General features: G+C 39.0%; 1 protein-coding gene across 1 annotated transcript in view; it reads right to left on the minus strand.

The window, feature by feature from the left end:
* The window catches only part of GPR107 (G protein-coupled receptor 107), an 81176-nt gene extending 66988 nt beyond the window's left edge, over positions 1–14188 (minus strand). The window contains exons 1-6 of the mRNA XM_042781450.1: positions 14036–14188; positions 11255–11377; positions 10860–10910; positions 10528–10607; positions 8507–8646; positions 5349–5386 (exon numbers count right to left, since the gene is read on the minus strand). Of these exons, the coding sequence (XP_042637384.1) occupies positions 5349–5386; positions 8507–8646; positions 10528–10607; positions 10860–10910; positions 11255–11377; positions 14036–14188 (585 nt within the window). The remainder of the gene's footprint in view (positions 1–5348; positions 5387–8506; positions 8647–10527; positions 10608–10859; positions 10911–11254; positions 11378–14035) is intronic.
* Between the last annotated feature and the right edge of the window lie 1992 nt (positions 14189–16180).

Genomic DNA, 16180 nt, shown 5'->3' on the forward strand with positions numbered 1-16180 from the left:
ACTTCCGTAGTGATACTGCCTTGGAAACCCAAGGAGGGGTCGCTATGAGTCAGGTGTGACTCGACGGCACATAACAACAACAACAACAACATACATAGATACATATACACGCACACACAGAACATGATTTCTTGGTCAATTTTACAAATAATTTTGCTTTAAATAGTGAAAGCTTGGAAAAGTCCTAGCAATAAAAAGGTATCTGCCTGAAATATCTTGTTTAGGGCTGCATAAACAGATTGAAATATTACAAAGAAGAAATTACCATGATAAAATTTTCACAGTAGGAGTTACCTCTAGAGCTGGAAATGGATGTGAGGGACACGTGGGGATTCTAGGATGCTATATTGTTCTATGTCTTGTCCCAGGTGATGGTTACACAGGTGATTATTTATTAAGCTCAACATAATTTCTCTGTATACTATTCCTCATGTAAGGAGCTCTGTTGACATAGTGATTAAGGCATTCAGCTGCTAACTAAAAGGTCAGTGGTTTGAACACACCAGCTGCTCCACAGAAGAAAGATAAGACAGTCTGTTTTCGTAAAGGTTTACAGCCTTGGAAACCCTACAAGACATTCTACTCTGTCCCATAGGGTTGCTAGGAGTTGGAAGTGACTCGATGACAGTGGAACTATAACTTGCAAATTTTTTTTTAAAAATGAGAAGAGATATCTCATAAGATAGAATTAAAAGACCAAGAACCCTAAAACTATAATTGTTAATCTGCTAAACCGTATCCCAAAATCATCATTCTAAGTATAAGAGTGTGTATTTTAGCCTAGTCAGGGTAGCCAGAAAAAGAAAACTTTTTTAAACATATTAATAATTTTTAGTTTCAAAAGTAAGACTCATATGAAGTTTCTAAGAAAAAGACTTAAAAAAAAAAAATAGCATCACATGGTTAATCAGGGTAGGCACATGACCCTTAAAGAAAAAGACAAAAAACACAAATGTGAATTTTAGGACTGGAATAAGCTCTCAGTCCCGTCTGCCCCTAGGCAGATGAACTGCTCCCCAATCCTGATGAAGCCGTGAAGAAAAGACAGAGTGCACTGTCCAAAACTGGCAGAACAAGGAGGCAACGACTGACTTCCTTCCAAGGACAGAGCAAAGCCAGAGAAACAGCAAACTGCCCACCCACTGCCTGCTTTATGCATGATTAGCCCCTTATGAACTGCCCACCCACTGCCTGCTTTATGCATGATTAGCCCCTTATGAACTGCCCACACACTGCCTACTTTGTGCCATGATTAGCCCCTTACGAACTGGTCACTTCAGTCAATGTTCTTCATCATCAGCTACACTGCTTTCCCTTCAGCACTCTCTGACCCAAAACATTAGCACACGCCAAATATCTGCAGCCTTTAGTGATCCAAAAAGGAAAAAAGGCTAAAAATCATTCAAAAAACTTATTTAATTAACAAGCATTTTAAAGTAAGGGAAGGAAGAAAGAAGAGTACCTTCTGTGTTTTCTCAAGAAGGTAGTAAAGCAAACTGGTTAAACACATGAGCCTTGGAGTCAGACAAACCTGGGTTTGAATCCTCCCTTTATGCAAGTTACTTAACCTCTCTGAGCCTCAGTTTCCTTATCTGTAAAAGGGGAATAATAACAACGCCTACTTCATACAGTTGCTGGCAGGATGAGCTGATCTAATGCATATATATGCAATGCTTAATTTTAAGGCAATGTCTGACATGTATTGATGCATCTCCATAATTACTGATCGAGGGACTATTATCAGCCAGACTCAAGTTAGGAGCTTGATTCATATACACATCAATAATAAAACAGATAAAAATTCCTACCTTTATGGTTACCTTTTCAAGGGGGAAACATAGGATAAATATAGTAAATTCACCATACAGCACATTAGAAGGGATTAGTACTTCCAGGGACAGGAAAAGAGTGGGGGAGAGGGAGGGAGAAAGGGCTGCACTTAAAATAGGAGGACAGGGGACGTTTCACTGGGAAAGTGACAAAGACTTCAAGGAGGTAAGAAGTTAGTCCTGTGAATTCTGAGGGAAGAACATTCTTGCCAGAGGCCATGGCCATAGTCGAGCCGAAGGCCTGACCTTTGTAAGGAACAGAAGGTGGCCTGCGTGGCTGTTTGGAGGGACCAAAGAAGAAGACAACAGGAAATGAGGTCAAAGAGGTAAGGGGCCAGATGACATGAGGCCCTGCACACCACTAGAAGGACTTTAGGTTTTACTCTGAGACAGAAGGGCAGCTGTTGAAGGATTTTGAACAGATGAGCACCCTGAAAGTACTCAATAAATATTAGCTATTAATTTCTGATGGAGATGAAAATGATGGTTACTAAACTTAAAGAACATATAAAAATAGTTAGACACACAAAAACATTCTATGGTGAAAAAATCAGAACTACAGTTGCAGAGAAGGGGACTTTTTGACGTGATAAAAATGTCTCTGACACAGCGGAGTGGGTTACATGGATGCATACATTTGTCAAAACTGACTGAACTGTGTACTTAAGATTACTGCATTTCACTGTAAGCAAATTATACTTCAGTTAATGAAAACATTAAAAAAGAGGCAGTAATTTTTACAAATTAATAAAACATCTGTACAGTGCTTTACAAAGCACTTTCACATACAAAAAATTAATAACCTTAACAATCCTATGACATAACTGTATATGATTAAACAGTGAGGTTCAGAAATTGAGTGAGCCGTTTAAGCTTACCCAGCTAGTAAGTGGGTTCTGAGACCCAGTCCAATGTCTAATTCCCCTACACACGCTGGGACGCCTCCATAATACACTCGCCATGCAACTGCTAACTGTGAAGGCAGGGCAGGTCGCTAAAGGCCTAAGTCTCAGTTAACTTATCTCTAGAATTATGACGTCATCTTAAGCGACTATCATGGGTCCTTTTTCAGGTACAGAATTCTATGTTTCTCCTTGCAATGATGTACTCCGAGGGGCTGCAATATGGTGTCATGCAGATGAGTTGCAGGAACAGCCAGGTAGAAATGGGTTGGAATCTAGGCTTATCACTTACAGGGGATAGTCAAGAAGTTATTCACTCTCAGGGACTTAGGATTTAATACTGGGGGTAATAATATCCACCTTGTAAGTGGGTTGGGAGCTCTGGTGGCATAGTGCCTAACGGATGTGACTGCTACCAGAAGGCTAGCAGTTCAAACCCAGCAGCCACTCCTTGGAAGGAAGTTTGGGCAAACTACTTCTGTAGTGATGAAACCTTGGAAACCCAAGGAGGGGTCGCTATGTCTCCACGGCACTGGGTTTATAAATTGGTTAAAGAGAGAGTACTGTATGTCAAATGACTGACAAAAAGTATGCCTAAATTATTATTCCAAAATTAAAAATGTCTTACAAAATTCATCCTTTTACATGATAAACTCTATGAAGCTTTAATAAAAGAATACATACCTGAAATGAAACTGTTCCATCACTATTGTGAACAGAAAAGGAATTCTCTCCCATTGCCTAAAAAGATTTAACAACTTGTTTTAGGATGATACTGGCAGATGAAGTGTGCTAATTAAAATTAAAATAAATTTTAAAAACCTACCTTCTTACTGTACCTAAATTTGCTGACCTTCAAAACTCTGAAAATAAAATTTACTATCCTTGTAAAGATGTTTGAAATCCGTTTTTCACAAGAAAGGTAATTCTTCTCCCACCTCTTCCATTTTCTGTGGGAGCTCTGGTGGCATAGTACCTAAGGCATTTGACTGCTAACCAGAAGGCTGGCGGTTCAAACCCACCAGCCACTCCTCGAAAGGAAGGTTGGGCAATCTACTTCCGTAGTGATACCGCCTCAGAAACCCAAGGAGGGGTTGCTATGAGTCGGGTCCGACTTGACGGCACATAACAACCACCACCACCTATACATATGCCAAAACTTATCAAACTGTACACGTTAAATATGTGCAGTTTATTATGGCAATTACACAACAGTGGTTTAAAAAAACAAAGCAAACACTGCCATTTGGATGCCCCCTCACTGAAAAAATCAAAATATCCCAAACAAAAACCCTCCCAAATTTTCCTCTTCTGCTACTTCTATGATACACCTCTCTGTGAAAAAAAATGACCTCTTCTCTAACTCCACCCCCATAACTGGTCTCCCAGGCTGATTCTTTATTTTACATCCCAAGGCTCAGCTCGAACCCAGATCCTCATCACCTAAACCTGTATTATCACAACAGTGTCTTTACTGGCTCCTCTAATTTCACTCTCTTTCCAAGGTTTACCTGAATATTGTTTCAAAATGATGATCCTCACTAAACACCATTTGTAACACATTCTTTCCTGATCAAGAATTCATATTTACTTCCTAATGCCTACACTATGAGGCACTCTCTAAGACACTCTGGCCCTATATTAACTAACTTCTCTCTCTCTGCTTCTAAACATACACCTTTTACTTCAAATATGCCAGTGCCCAGCACCTGTTATGTTCATCCCCACTTTCTGATCTTTGCTCATGACATTCTTCATCCTCTTTCTTTTTTTTTTTTTTAATTGTGATTTGAGTGAAGGTTTACAGAGCAAATTTACTTTCCATACAGCAGTTCACATACACTTCGTCTCATGACATTGACCACAGTTTACCACAATGTAACAGTTCCCCTCCCACTTCCCCCCCAATAGTTACCTCTTCACAGTGTCCATCCCTCCATGCACTCCTGCCCCCTGAGCTGTCTTCCTGTGCATAAGCAGCCCTTCTTTCTCCCATGATTGTTCTCTCCGAGGAGTATAGCTACTTGAAGTAAATGTTCAACCCATATGCCTGTCTATTATTTGGCTGGAAACCACAGGTGTTGGTTCAATTCCAGACCTGAAGGGCAGCTAGGGGCCATAGTTTCAGTGGTTCCACCAGGCTCTATCAGACCAGCAAACCTGGTCCTCCCTTTTTTTTTCTCCAAATGATTTTGAGTTTTGTTCCACATTGTTCTCCCTCTCTATCAAGGATCTCCTACATAGATCCCCTTTCAAGTAGATGACAGCTTCATCCTCTTTCTTCCGTTTCTCTTCCACAAACAAATCCACCAGACTCCAAGCTCACCCCTGGGGACACCTCCTTCCAGAAGGCTCTTAAGAAGGATCGGCTTCCCTCTCCCTTCGCTCTCTGACTGTTTATCACACAAGTGCTGCACAACTTACCACTCAATTTGCCTTCGAGAGTGTTCCAGTGTGTCAACTTTATCTCCCCAAACAGAAGGCAACCCCCTGAAAACTAGGAATGTATCTGTATCTATATGCATGCACACACATATGTGCATACATGTTAATAAATACACATGCATATATACATTTACCCAGAAAAGGTGGGCCCAAGTGAGTGGGTAGTTCTTACCTTTGAATTCACAGTACTTCTTTTAGACTTTCTACTATCTAGAAACAAAAATATTTAAAAATATTATTGCCTGATTCAGCTTATATACATATTACAGTATCATTTTATGAGTATCTAATTTGTCTAACACCAATTAAAACAAACAATAAAAAAACAAAAGGTGAGGCTATAAGCTATCTTGTGGAATGCCATCTCCTCAGGCCCAAAACAGAACTCTTGAGCCACGACAGTGTCAACTGAGAATCTATGACAAATACTATCTAGTAAATGAGCAGTTAGTACTAAAGGGGAACTCATCGTGGAATACTCTAATGTATGTTCTTGCCAGGGATGCCACGTGGAGGGACTTTCCATTATTTCCTAAGAAATTATGTTTGAAAAAGATAATTGTTTAAGAAAAGTATAATATATGAGATTTATTTACATACGTGGAAAGATTAACAACAAATAATATTAGCAAACTGCATACTTGTATTTGTCCACAGCAAAGTGTATTAAGACTGCTAATGGTTTCTTTCATGGAACAGAGAGGGCATCTGTGCCTTATTTTTACTTAAGGTATTCTTCACAAGGAAGACAGGATTTCAAGCTCCCTGCAGGAAGCTTCCCTGCAGGAAGGGGCATAGGACCAGGCAGTGTTTTATTCTGTTGTACATCGAGTCACTATGAGTTGGAACTGACTTGATAGCACCTAACAACAACAAGGAGGAGGAAGAGAGAGAGTTTCAGAATAAAAAGAACATTTTCTGCCCAAGGAATAGTATGTGAATGTAAGAAACCTAGATAAGGAGATGGTGCACCAACATTAAGACTGTACCATCAAACAAATTGTTTTTCTATGCCTTTTCATTCAGAGTAAGTTTTGACAAACTGAGAAAAAATATACAAATATAATAAATAGTATTTAAAGATATAAATCATTACGTGAAACTGACAGTTAATAAAAGAAATAAATAAGTATAAACTGGTTAATCAACAAGGAGCTCTGATGGTAATAGTGGTTAAAGCATCTGGCTGCTAACCAAAAGGTTGCTGGCTTGAATCCACCAGCCACCCTGCAGAAGACAGATGAGGTGGTCTGCTTCCGTAAAGATTTACAGCCTAAGACGCCCAACGGAGGTCACTATAAGTTGGAATTGATTCAATGGCAGTGAGTTTGGGTTTTTTTTTTTTTTGGTTAATCACTATGTGGGGAGAAAGAAGTATAGCCTCAGTATTAAGAGAAAATAAGAAAACAGAACCAAAAACAAAATAAAACAAAAAAATCTTTTATCCTTTCAATTCAGGATCTCTTTAAAAAGAAAATACGTAATACTGGCTAGGACATGTGATGTGGCCACCAATCCAATATGTTTTCAACGGACGTATAAATAAACACAAGTCTTTTGGAAAATAATTTGAAAATGTGTATCAAGTTTCTGAAAAGTATTTATACCTTTCACATCAGAAATTACAATTCTGGGAACCCATCTTAAAGATATATATATATGAAAAAAGGTGTATAAATAAGTAAGTCCAATGCTGTAATATTTAAAATAGCATAAAAATGAACTGTTCTCCTTAATGATGGTATTCATTTAATGGGATATTATATGAGTATGAAATAAAAGTTAAGTGAATAGGGACACATATAAAATTATATATCTGACTATAAATTTTAAAAAGCAAATGTTCTAGACATCACAAACAAGATCAGAAGGAAACATAAATTCTGGCACTGTGACTAAGGAGAACTGACTGTTCTTTCTTCTTTTCTTTATTTTCCATTCTTTTTTACTGGTTATTTATGTTTTGTATATAACCTTCAAAAGAAAATAATGCTAAGACTGCAACGGATTAAGTATGTGTTTACTTAGTAACAAACAAAAAAACCTACAAAGCAGGTGTGATCGTTAAGGCTGTGTGTCAACCTGGCTGGGCCACAATTCCCAGTGATTTAGCAGTTATGATATATTCACCCCCGGGATGAGATCTGATATCATGTAATCACCTCCATGATGAGATCTGCTATGAGCAGCCAATCAGCTAAAAGGGATTTCCTCAGGGGTGTGGCCTGCTTCATATGTACATACATACATACATACATACATACATGTTGTTGTTGTCGTTGTTGTTACTTGCCATCAAGTCGGCCCCGACTCATAGCGACCCCTCCTTGGGTTTCCGAGGCAGTATCACTATGGAAGTAGGAATGCCCAACCTTCCTTCCGAGGAGTGGCTGGTAGGTTTGAACCGCCAGCCTTCTGGTTAGCAGTAAAGTGCCTGAGGCACTATGCTACCAGAGCTCCTACATACATACATACATATATACATATATGTATGTGTATATATATATATTTAGGAGCTCTGGTGGCGTAGTGCTTAATCCTTTGACTGCTAACCAGAAGACTGGCAGTTCAAACCCCATCAGCTACTCCTCGGAAGGAAGGTTGGGCAATCCTACTTCCGTAGTGATACTGCCTCGGAAATCCAAGGAGGGGTCGCTATGAGTCAGGGCCGACTCGACGGCAAACAACAACATAACAACAATAATAACATACATACATACACACACACACACACACACACATACAAAACTTGGGAAAGAAGTTACATGGCTCCTGCATCTAGCTCATCATCTTTAGTTTCTGGACTTAAACCAGTGGCCTGTTGCCTTTGCAGACTGTGAGCCAACAATCTGCCATTTTACCTGCTAATCTTCAATTCATCAGCTTCCAAAGCCAGCATCCTGCTGTATTGCCTACCAATCTTGGGTTTGTCAGCCCCTGCAGCTGTGTGAGTCAGAAGCCTCCAGCTTGACATTTGACCCATGGACTTGGGACCTACCAACCTTCCAACCACATAAGCCTATATATAGATATATGCTTATATACATACATACATATATATACAGGAGCTCTGGTGGCATAGTGCCTAAGGGATCTGACTGCTAACCAGAAGGCTGGCAGTTCAAACCAACCAGCCACTCCTTGAAAGGAAGACTGGGCAATCTACCTCCGTAGTGGTAACTCCTCGGAAACACAAAGAGAGGTCACTATGATTCGGCTCTGACTGGACGGCAGTGAGTTTTGACTGCTTCATGAGTTTTCCTTCCCTAGAGAACCTAGCCTAAGATAGCACGGCAGTGAAAAAGTGCTACATTCAACCTTATAGTTTACCTTGATTTTTCTGAGTCTGGTTGCTTGCTGAAACAGGGTTACCACCAGGCTCCTGGCTCTGACCAAGGAGTTTCTCATCTTTGCTGAAGATGATCTTTGGTAACTGAGTACCAGCTTCTGGTGGGGACTTTATTTTTACTCTATAATGAATAAAATAGAAGGAAAAAACTTCAGAGTGGTGCTTACGGCCATATATTAAATGCTGTTTGCTTGGCATTGTGTCAAGCTCTAACTATACCATTTCATGTAGTCCCTATAATATTACAGTAGAGATTCTATTATCTACATTTTATAGATACTACAACTGAGTCTCAGAAGGGTTAAACAACTTACCTAAGGGCAACAGGCCTTAGGTAGGAAGACCAGAAGCCACGCAGTCTTACTCTAAAGCTGAAACTCTTAGCAACCACACTATTCTACTATGCATGCTTTTGCCCCTAGATAATTAATACGATCAACAAATTACTACACAAGGGAAAAAGGACAAAAGGTAAAAAGCCCAGTAAGATGTTACAGTGAAGTCTATGGGAACATGAGCAGGGCAGTAGGAACTATTGGTTCCCTACGTAATATCCCCCTTAGGAGATTCTAATTTTAATTATATAAACATCCTGTTGACAGAAGGGCTAGTCCATGAGTGGACATGTGACCTAAGCTGGCACACTGAAGTTGAAAGGAAGCACTTCTAGACGCTGACTGACTGGGGTTTTCCTCTCTCCCTTGGCTTGATCTGAAAAATGAAGTAAGCCATCCAGTGATGACCAGGGAAACTAGCCTGAAGATAGCAGAGAAGAAAGATGAAAAAGGACCTAAGTCCTTACTATCATTAAACTATTGCTGATCTATCTCTCACCTGAAGCCCACCTGCCCCAACTGTGGATTTTTAGTGGCTAAGATAATCAATGTCTTCACTATATAAGCCATTTGTTACTTGCTATCAAAAGTATCCTAAATGAAACAAAAAGACTGGCAGAGTAATTTTCTTGAATGCAAACAGAGTTTATCATGGAGAGTATTTATAGTCAGAGCCTCCAATGGTTTTGTGGCAAGGCAATTTTTTCCCCCTTAATATTTAGAAGCTTCCTAGTCTTTCCAACTCCAATCTTACTCATCTGAAACTCATCTGTCCTGGGCTATTAGTGGTCTACCTAAGGAGCAATCTGAGCATGCCATCCTTAGCTCAAAATCCTTTAAAAGCTCTCCCCAAAACCATACACCTACGAAATGTGGGACCTGTGAAGTGGCCACATGAAAATGTGCTGACCTTGAAAACACAAAATCTTCTATCAGTCATTTAAGTTCAAATGTTTTAAAAAGACTGAATTGTCAGAAATCCTCACAACAATTGTATGAGATAGGTATTACTATTGTGAGGTAGGTAAGGACTCTGAGGCCCAGTCATAGAGCTGGTTGAGTGGCAGAAGCAGTTTTCAAACTTGGCCTAGAGCCTAAGTCTATACTCTTAATTGCCATGCTAGAGCTGAGGGCCAGCCTCAGGCCAAGCCACAAGGTTCCCAAACTACCTAATAAGCCCAAGGTCCATGGACTGACATATAAGACTGTTCCATTATTTGGACCTGGTCTTTGTTTCTTACCATGCTTCCCTCCAAGTTTACTCTCTATCAATAATTAACTCAGTTTATTAAACACACTATGCCATTTGATGCCACTCTGCCTTTGTATATGCTGTTCCCTCTTTGGAACGCCCTTCCCTTTTTATTCATCTGTGATGCTTGTTTGTGAGAAGGCTTCTGGGGACACCACTTATGTGAAGCCTCATCTTCCACAGTCGACCGGTGTTTCCTCCCTAGTGCTCTCTACTTTGCTGGGATCCTCTGTGCTGGTGTTCTGTCTTCTCTGCTAAGTTATAAGCTCCTCACACCTCCTCACCTTGTTTCTAGTCTCCAGCACTCAGCACAGTACCTGGCATATGGCAGACACTCAATAAACATCAGCTTAATTACTAAAGTCCCCTTGACTTTATGCTAGGATTGAACTGAAAGAACATTAGAATTACTTACTCACTTCTGGAGATGTCTAAGATTAGAAGGGTGACAGAAACAGATTGTTTCTTTAAAATACAGTAATTGACATCTTCGTCCTGAGAGGGAAAGAACCAAATGTACATGGTCTTATCAATTAACATTAGAACAAGAAAGCAAAAGTTTTCAGGAACAAGGAAAATAGCAGTGCAATCTCCATTCCAAACAGTGAACAAAACTGTGGGTGTTCAGAAAGGCTTAGCGGCCAAAGCAGTTATCACCTCAAGAAAATGGAACTGAAAGATGCAAGTTGTTTCCACTGTCTCGTGGGCTAAACTGAAAAGTGATCAGGTCATGGACTTACTACTTACCAGGTAAGAAGAAAATCCATCATTCTTTGTGCGGTCCAGGCTGAATCCAATCTAAGAGGGGTAACAAGAGTAGAGGTAAGCAGTCACAAAATGCCCTGGCGCCCGTACCTTTCCTGCTCAAAGAGCAGAAAAGGTGATTCTTTGGGCCTGGCTTTCGCTCAGTTTTCTTAGCATTCATTCTGTTAAGATGGTGATTCCTGCTCAAGTAAAACCACTAATTATTAGAGTTACTAAAAAATTACAAGTTATGTGCTAAAAGCAAAACTATCTTATGCCTAACACACAATTTGGTACTCACAAGTTTTCTTCTCTCCACATTCTGATACTTTCACATAAAGATTTCACTCAATCAACAGAAAAGGGTAACTCCCTCAATCTCATTAAGAGATACTTACAGTTGCATCCTTCACTATGGTTCCTTCAGGCTCATTTACTGAGAGGCTAGTGACATTAACCACCATGTACCCATCCTTGAAGAATCCAAAGGTGTTCAGGTGAACTTTATGCCGCACATCATCCTAAAAAGATTTGCAGTAGTGGAATTAGTAATATACAGATGCTAACTTCTGATAATTTACTGTTTTCATTTGCTTGAAAACCTATGCTATCTAATTTCCCACTAGCCAGCCAGTGTCTTCATATGCTAAATAATAAGCATAGCTGTGTTACCTCATCTTCTTCCAGAAGCTGAATAAGGCAAATGAAAAATCCACGAGATAGAAACAGTTTTGTAGAAGGAAGGAACACAATGTATTCAATTCATTCCAAGGCATTAGTATGGGGCCTAGGGGCAATGTGAATGTGAATTCCAGGGAAGAAGGAACCATGTTTTAGTCATTCTTTTGCCCTTTCTCCTCATTTTAACACCTGCCTCCCAGCAGGCACTCAAAACATGCATTTAGGGGGAGAGGTCAAACCTGTTCAAAGAACACACTATTTATGTAAACTTTACTATCAGTTGTGTAAACCTAGCTCCTCCTATTTCAGGGTGAAGAATTATTACAGAATACCTGTACAATGATTTTCTAATCTATATAACATTTTTTTTTTTTTTAAGATTCATTTAGGAACTTTAGAGGGCAGTGAGTTTATGTTAATGGGGAAGAACAACTCAGAAAAGGAGGGTAAGACTGGCTGAATAACTCGAAGAATGTAATCAATGTCACCGTACATGTAGAAACATGTATAAACTATACATGTTGAATTGGTATATGTTTTGCTATGCATATTCTCAACAACAACAACAAAATTTTTAAAAGGTTCATTTATACCTAAAAATGATATATGATAGATTTTCAGGGAACAAAGCTTTATGAAGAAGGAATCCCAGGAACTAGTCAGGTGGGAAAAAGATCTTTTGGATACAGGGAAATCCTGAGGATTACTGAAACTGCATCATATTCCACCTGTTTAAAATGTCCAAACTGTCATTCCAATCTCCAATCTCAATTAAAGCCAATAAATGTTAAGGCCAATGGAAAAATAATACCAGCAAATGCCTCTAAAATTGGGGTTCTACAAAGATATTTTATATTATGTAAAATCACTATTTTATGTTAGGAATTATTTTCCTAAATTAGAGCACCTTCAGTAAGTCTGCAATAAATAGCAAGCTATTAAATAGCAAGCAGCTATCAATAATAATTGCCAAGCACTAGGCTAGGTACTTATGTAAAACTTTCATTTGCTGCTTCCTCAAATCTGCATAGGCATTTTTGCTAGGGTTTGTTTCTTGCTCACTATTTGTGTGTGTATGTGTGTGTGTGTGTTGTGGTAAAAAAAAAAAAAACCACATACATACATACATATTATATATACATATATATATATGTCATTTCAACACTGCAATAGACATTTCGCTTGTTTCCACCTTTTGACTATTATGAATAGTGCTGCAAAGAACACTGATATACAACTAACTGTGATCCTGCTTCCAATTCCTTTGGGTAAATAACCAGGAGTGGAATTGCTAAACATACAAGTCACCATGAGCTGGAATCAACTAAATGACAACTAATAAAAACAACAACATGGTAATTTTATGTTTAATTTTTTGAGAAACAGCCAAACTGATTCCATAATAAATGTATCATTTTACAATTCCACCAAAAATGGATGAGTGATCTAATTTCTCCACATCCTTGAGAACACTTGCTGTTTTCTTATTTTTAAATCATAGCCATCTTAGAGGCTTGGGGCCTGTTTTTTGCTTGGGGGTGGCTCTTTATTTAGGCTGGGGCCCAAGGTACGTGGGCCCAGGACTTGGGGGCTGCTTTTCACTTGTGGACAGCTCTATTTTAAAGCCATTGCTCAAGATAGGCAGGTGCAGAAGGGTTAGGAACAACTAAGGGAGACAAACTTGGCTGTCAGTTTGTCGTCCTGTGGTGGCTTATGTGTTGCTGTGAGGCTGGAGGCAATGCCAACATGTTGCAAAATGCCAGCAGGGTTACCCTTGGTGGACAGGTTTCAGCAGAGCTTCCAGGCTAAGACAGACTCAGAAGAAGGAAAAGGCCATCCACTTCTCAAAGAATTGGCCAGGGAAAACCTCATGAATAGCAGAGAAAGGGCAGAAGTATGGGAACTAGGGGCAATTTGAGTAAGAGGCAATAGAGAAGTTTAATATCTTCAGCCAAAACAAGGCCAGAAGCTGATTATGTAACAGACCATCAACTGCTCACATGCATGTTCAAGCTGAAGCTGAAGACAATTAAAACAAGCCCACAAGAGCCAAAATATGACCTTGATAATATCCCTCCTGAATTTAGAGACCATTTAAAGAACAGATTGATGCATTGAACACCAATGTCCGAAAACCACAGAAATTGTGGGATGACACCAAGAACATCATCCATGAAGAAAGTAAGAGGTCATTAAAAAGATGAGAAAGGAAGAAAAGACCAAAATGGATGTCAGAAGAGACTCTGTGTCTAGCTTCATTCTTCTGCATTTGGAAATTCAGCTGTCCAGTACTATGTATTAAAGAGACAATTCTTCCCCCCATTGAATGGACTTACTATTCCTGTGGTAAATAAACTGACCATAACATATGGGTTAATTTCTCAACCTTCAATTATATCCCATTGGTCTATATGGCTACCCTTATCTCAGTACCATACTACTTTGATTACTGTAGCTTTATAGCATGTTTTGAAATCGAGAAGTGTGAATCCTCCTACTTCATTCTGCTTTCTCAAGATTGCTTTGGCTATCCAGGATCCCTGGCAGTTCCACATAATTTTGAGGAATGGCTTTTCCAATTTAGCAAAGGCTGTCAAAATTTTGGTGTTGACTACACTGAATCTATAAATTGCGTCGGGTACTATCAACATCTTAACATTAAGTCTTCCAATCTAAGAACAATAAATGTCTTGCCATTTATTTATGTCTTCTTTAATTTCTTTAAGAAATGTTTTATAGTTTTCAGTGTTTAAGTCTTTAACTTTTCTAGTTAGATTTATTCTTAGGCATTTCATTGTTTCACAAGTTATTGTAAATGGAATTATTGCCTTAATTTTCTTTTCAGAATGCTCATTGGTGAGGAGTAGAAGCCCAAATGATTTCTGTGTACTGACCTTGGATCATGCTACTCTATTCAATTCATTTATTAGCTCTATTACCATTTTTGTGGATTCTTTGGGATTTTCTACATATAGGATTATACCACTCAGAAAGACTTTATTTCTTCCTTCCCAACTTAGTACCTTTTATTTCTTTTTCTTGCCTAACTGCTCTGGCTAAGACTTCTGGTACAATATTGAATAGCAATGGTGAGAGACAGCATCCTTGTTTTGTTCCTGGTTTTAAGGGGAAATATCTCAAGTCTTTCTCCATTGAGTTTGATGGTGGTAGTGGTGGTGGTGTTAGGTACCATCAAGTCAGTTCTAACTCACAGCAACCCTATGTACAACAGAAAGAAACAAGGCCCAGTACTGCACCAGCCTCACAACTGTTGCTATGTTTGAGTCCACTGTTACAGCCACCATGTGAATACATCTCACTGAGAATCTTCCTCTTTTTTTACCGACCCTCTAAAGTTGGGCAATCTATTCCATGGTGATACCGTCTCAGAAACCCAAGAAGGGGTTGTTAGGAGTCAGATCCAACTTGATGGCAGTGAGTATGGTCTTGGTTGGTTTGGTTTCTATTTTAGTTTGGTTTCTATTTATGATGTTCACCTCTAGGGATTAGTGTTACCTGTGAGTTTTTCATAAATGCCCCTTATTATATTGAGAGATTTCTCTTCTATTTCTACTTTGTTGAGTGTTTTAATCATGAAAAGGTGTTATATTTTGTCAAATGCTTTTTCTGCCTTGACTGAGATGATGACCATGTGGTTCTTTTCTTTTGTTCTATTAATGTGGTGTACTACACTGACTGATTTTCTAATGTCGAACCACCCTTGCATTCCTGGGATAAATATCACTTGATCATGATGTATAATCCTTTTGATATGCTTTTGGATTCAGTTTGCCAGTATTTTATTGAGGTGGTTTTTTTGTTTGTTTCTTTTGTTTTTTAACTTTTTATTGTGATTTTGGTGGAAGTTTACAAAGCAAACTGATTTTCCATTCAACAATTCATACACGTTAATTCATAACACTGATTGTAATCCCCACGATGTAACAGAACTCTTACTTCTTTCCTTGTCTTTACCATTTCCATTTCTTTCTTTCCTATCCCTTCCTCCCTTCTGAGCTTTATCCCTGGGCAAATGCTGCCCTTTTGCTTTCATATGGTTGGTTGTTCTAAGGACTGATACTGCCCTGGTGTAAATGTTCACTTTCTAGGTCTATCTATTGCTTGGCTGAAAGTTGATTCACAAAGATGAGTTCTATTCCAAGCTTGAAGGGTGTCAAGAGTTCCACCAGTGTTTTATCAAAGCAATAAGCCTAGTCTGTTTTATGAGTTTAAGTTTTGTTCCATTATTTTCTCCCACTCTATAAAGGCCCTCCTATTTTGATCCCTTTCAGAGAGGTCAACAGTGGTAGCTGGGCACCATCTAGTTCTTCTGGTCTCAGGGTCATAAAGACTGGTGTTCATGTGGTCCATCAGTCCTATGAACTAGCTGTTCCCAAGGGTCTTTGATTTTCTTCATTCTTTTTTCGCTCCAGGCAGGGAGAGACCAATAGTTGCTTCTTAAATGGCTCATTGAGGATTTTTGCATCTATATTTATACTGCTCATTATTTCTTAATTCCATTCTTTGTTTTACATTTTAAACATAACAATTTTATAAGATGCTCTGGGTCTGATTCTGCTCTGTGCTGTTTCTGCTGACTTTCACAATAGCTTATTTCTTTGTATTTGTGATAATTTTTTACT

This window comes from Orycteropus afer, unplaced genomic scaffold (genome assembly GCF_000298275.1).
Source record: "Orycteropus afer afer isolate SDZICR_OR568_19922 unplaced genomic scaffold, OryAfe1.0 scaffold00123, whole genome shotgun sequence".
Taxonomy (NCBI): domain Eukaryota; kingdom Metazoa; phylum Chordata; class Mammalia; order Tubulidentata; family Orycteropodidae; genus Orycteropus; species Orycteropus afer.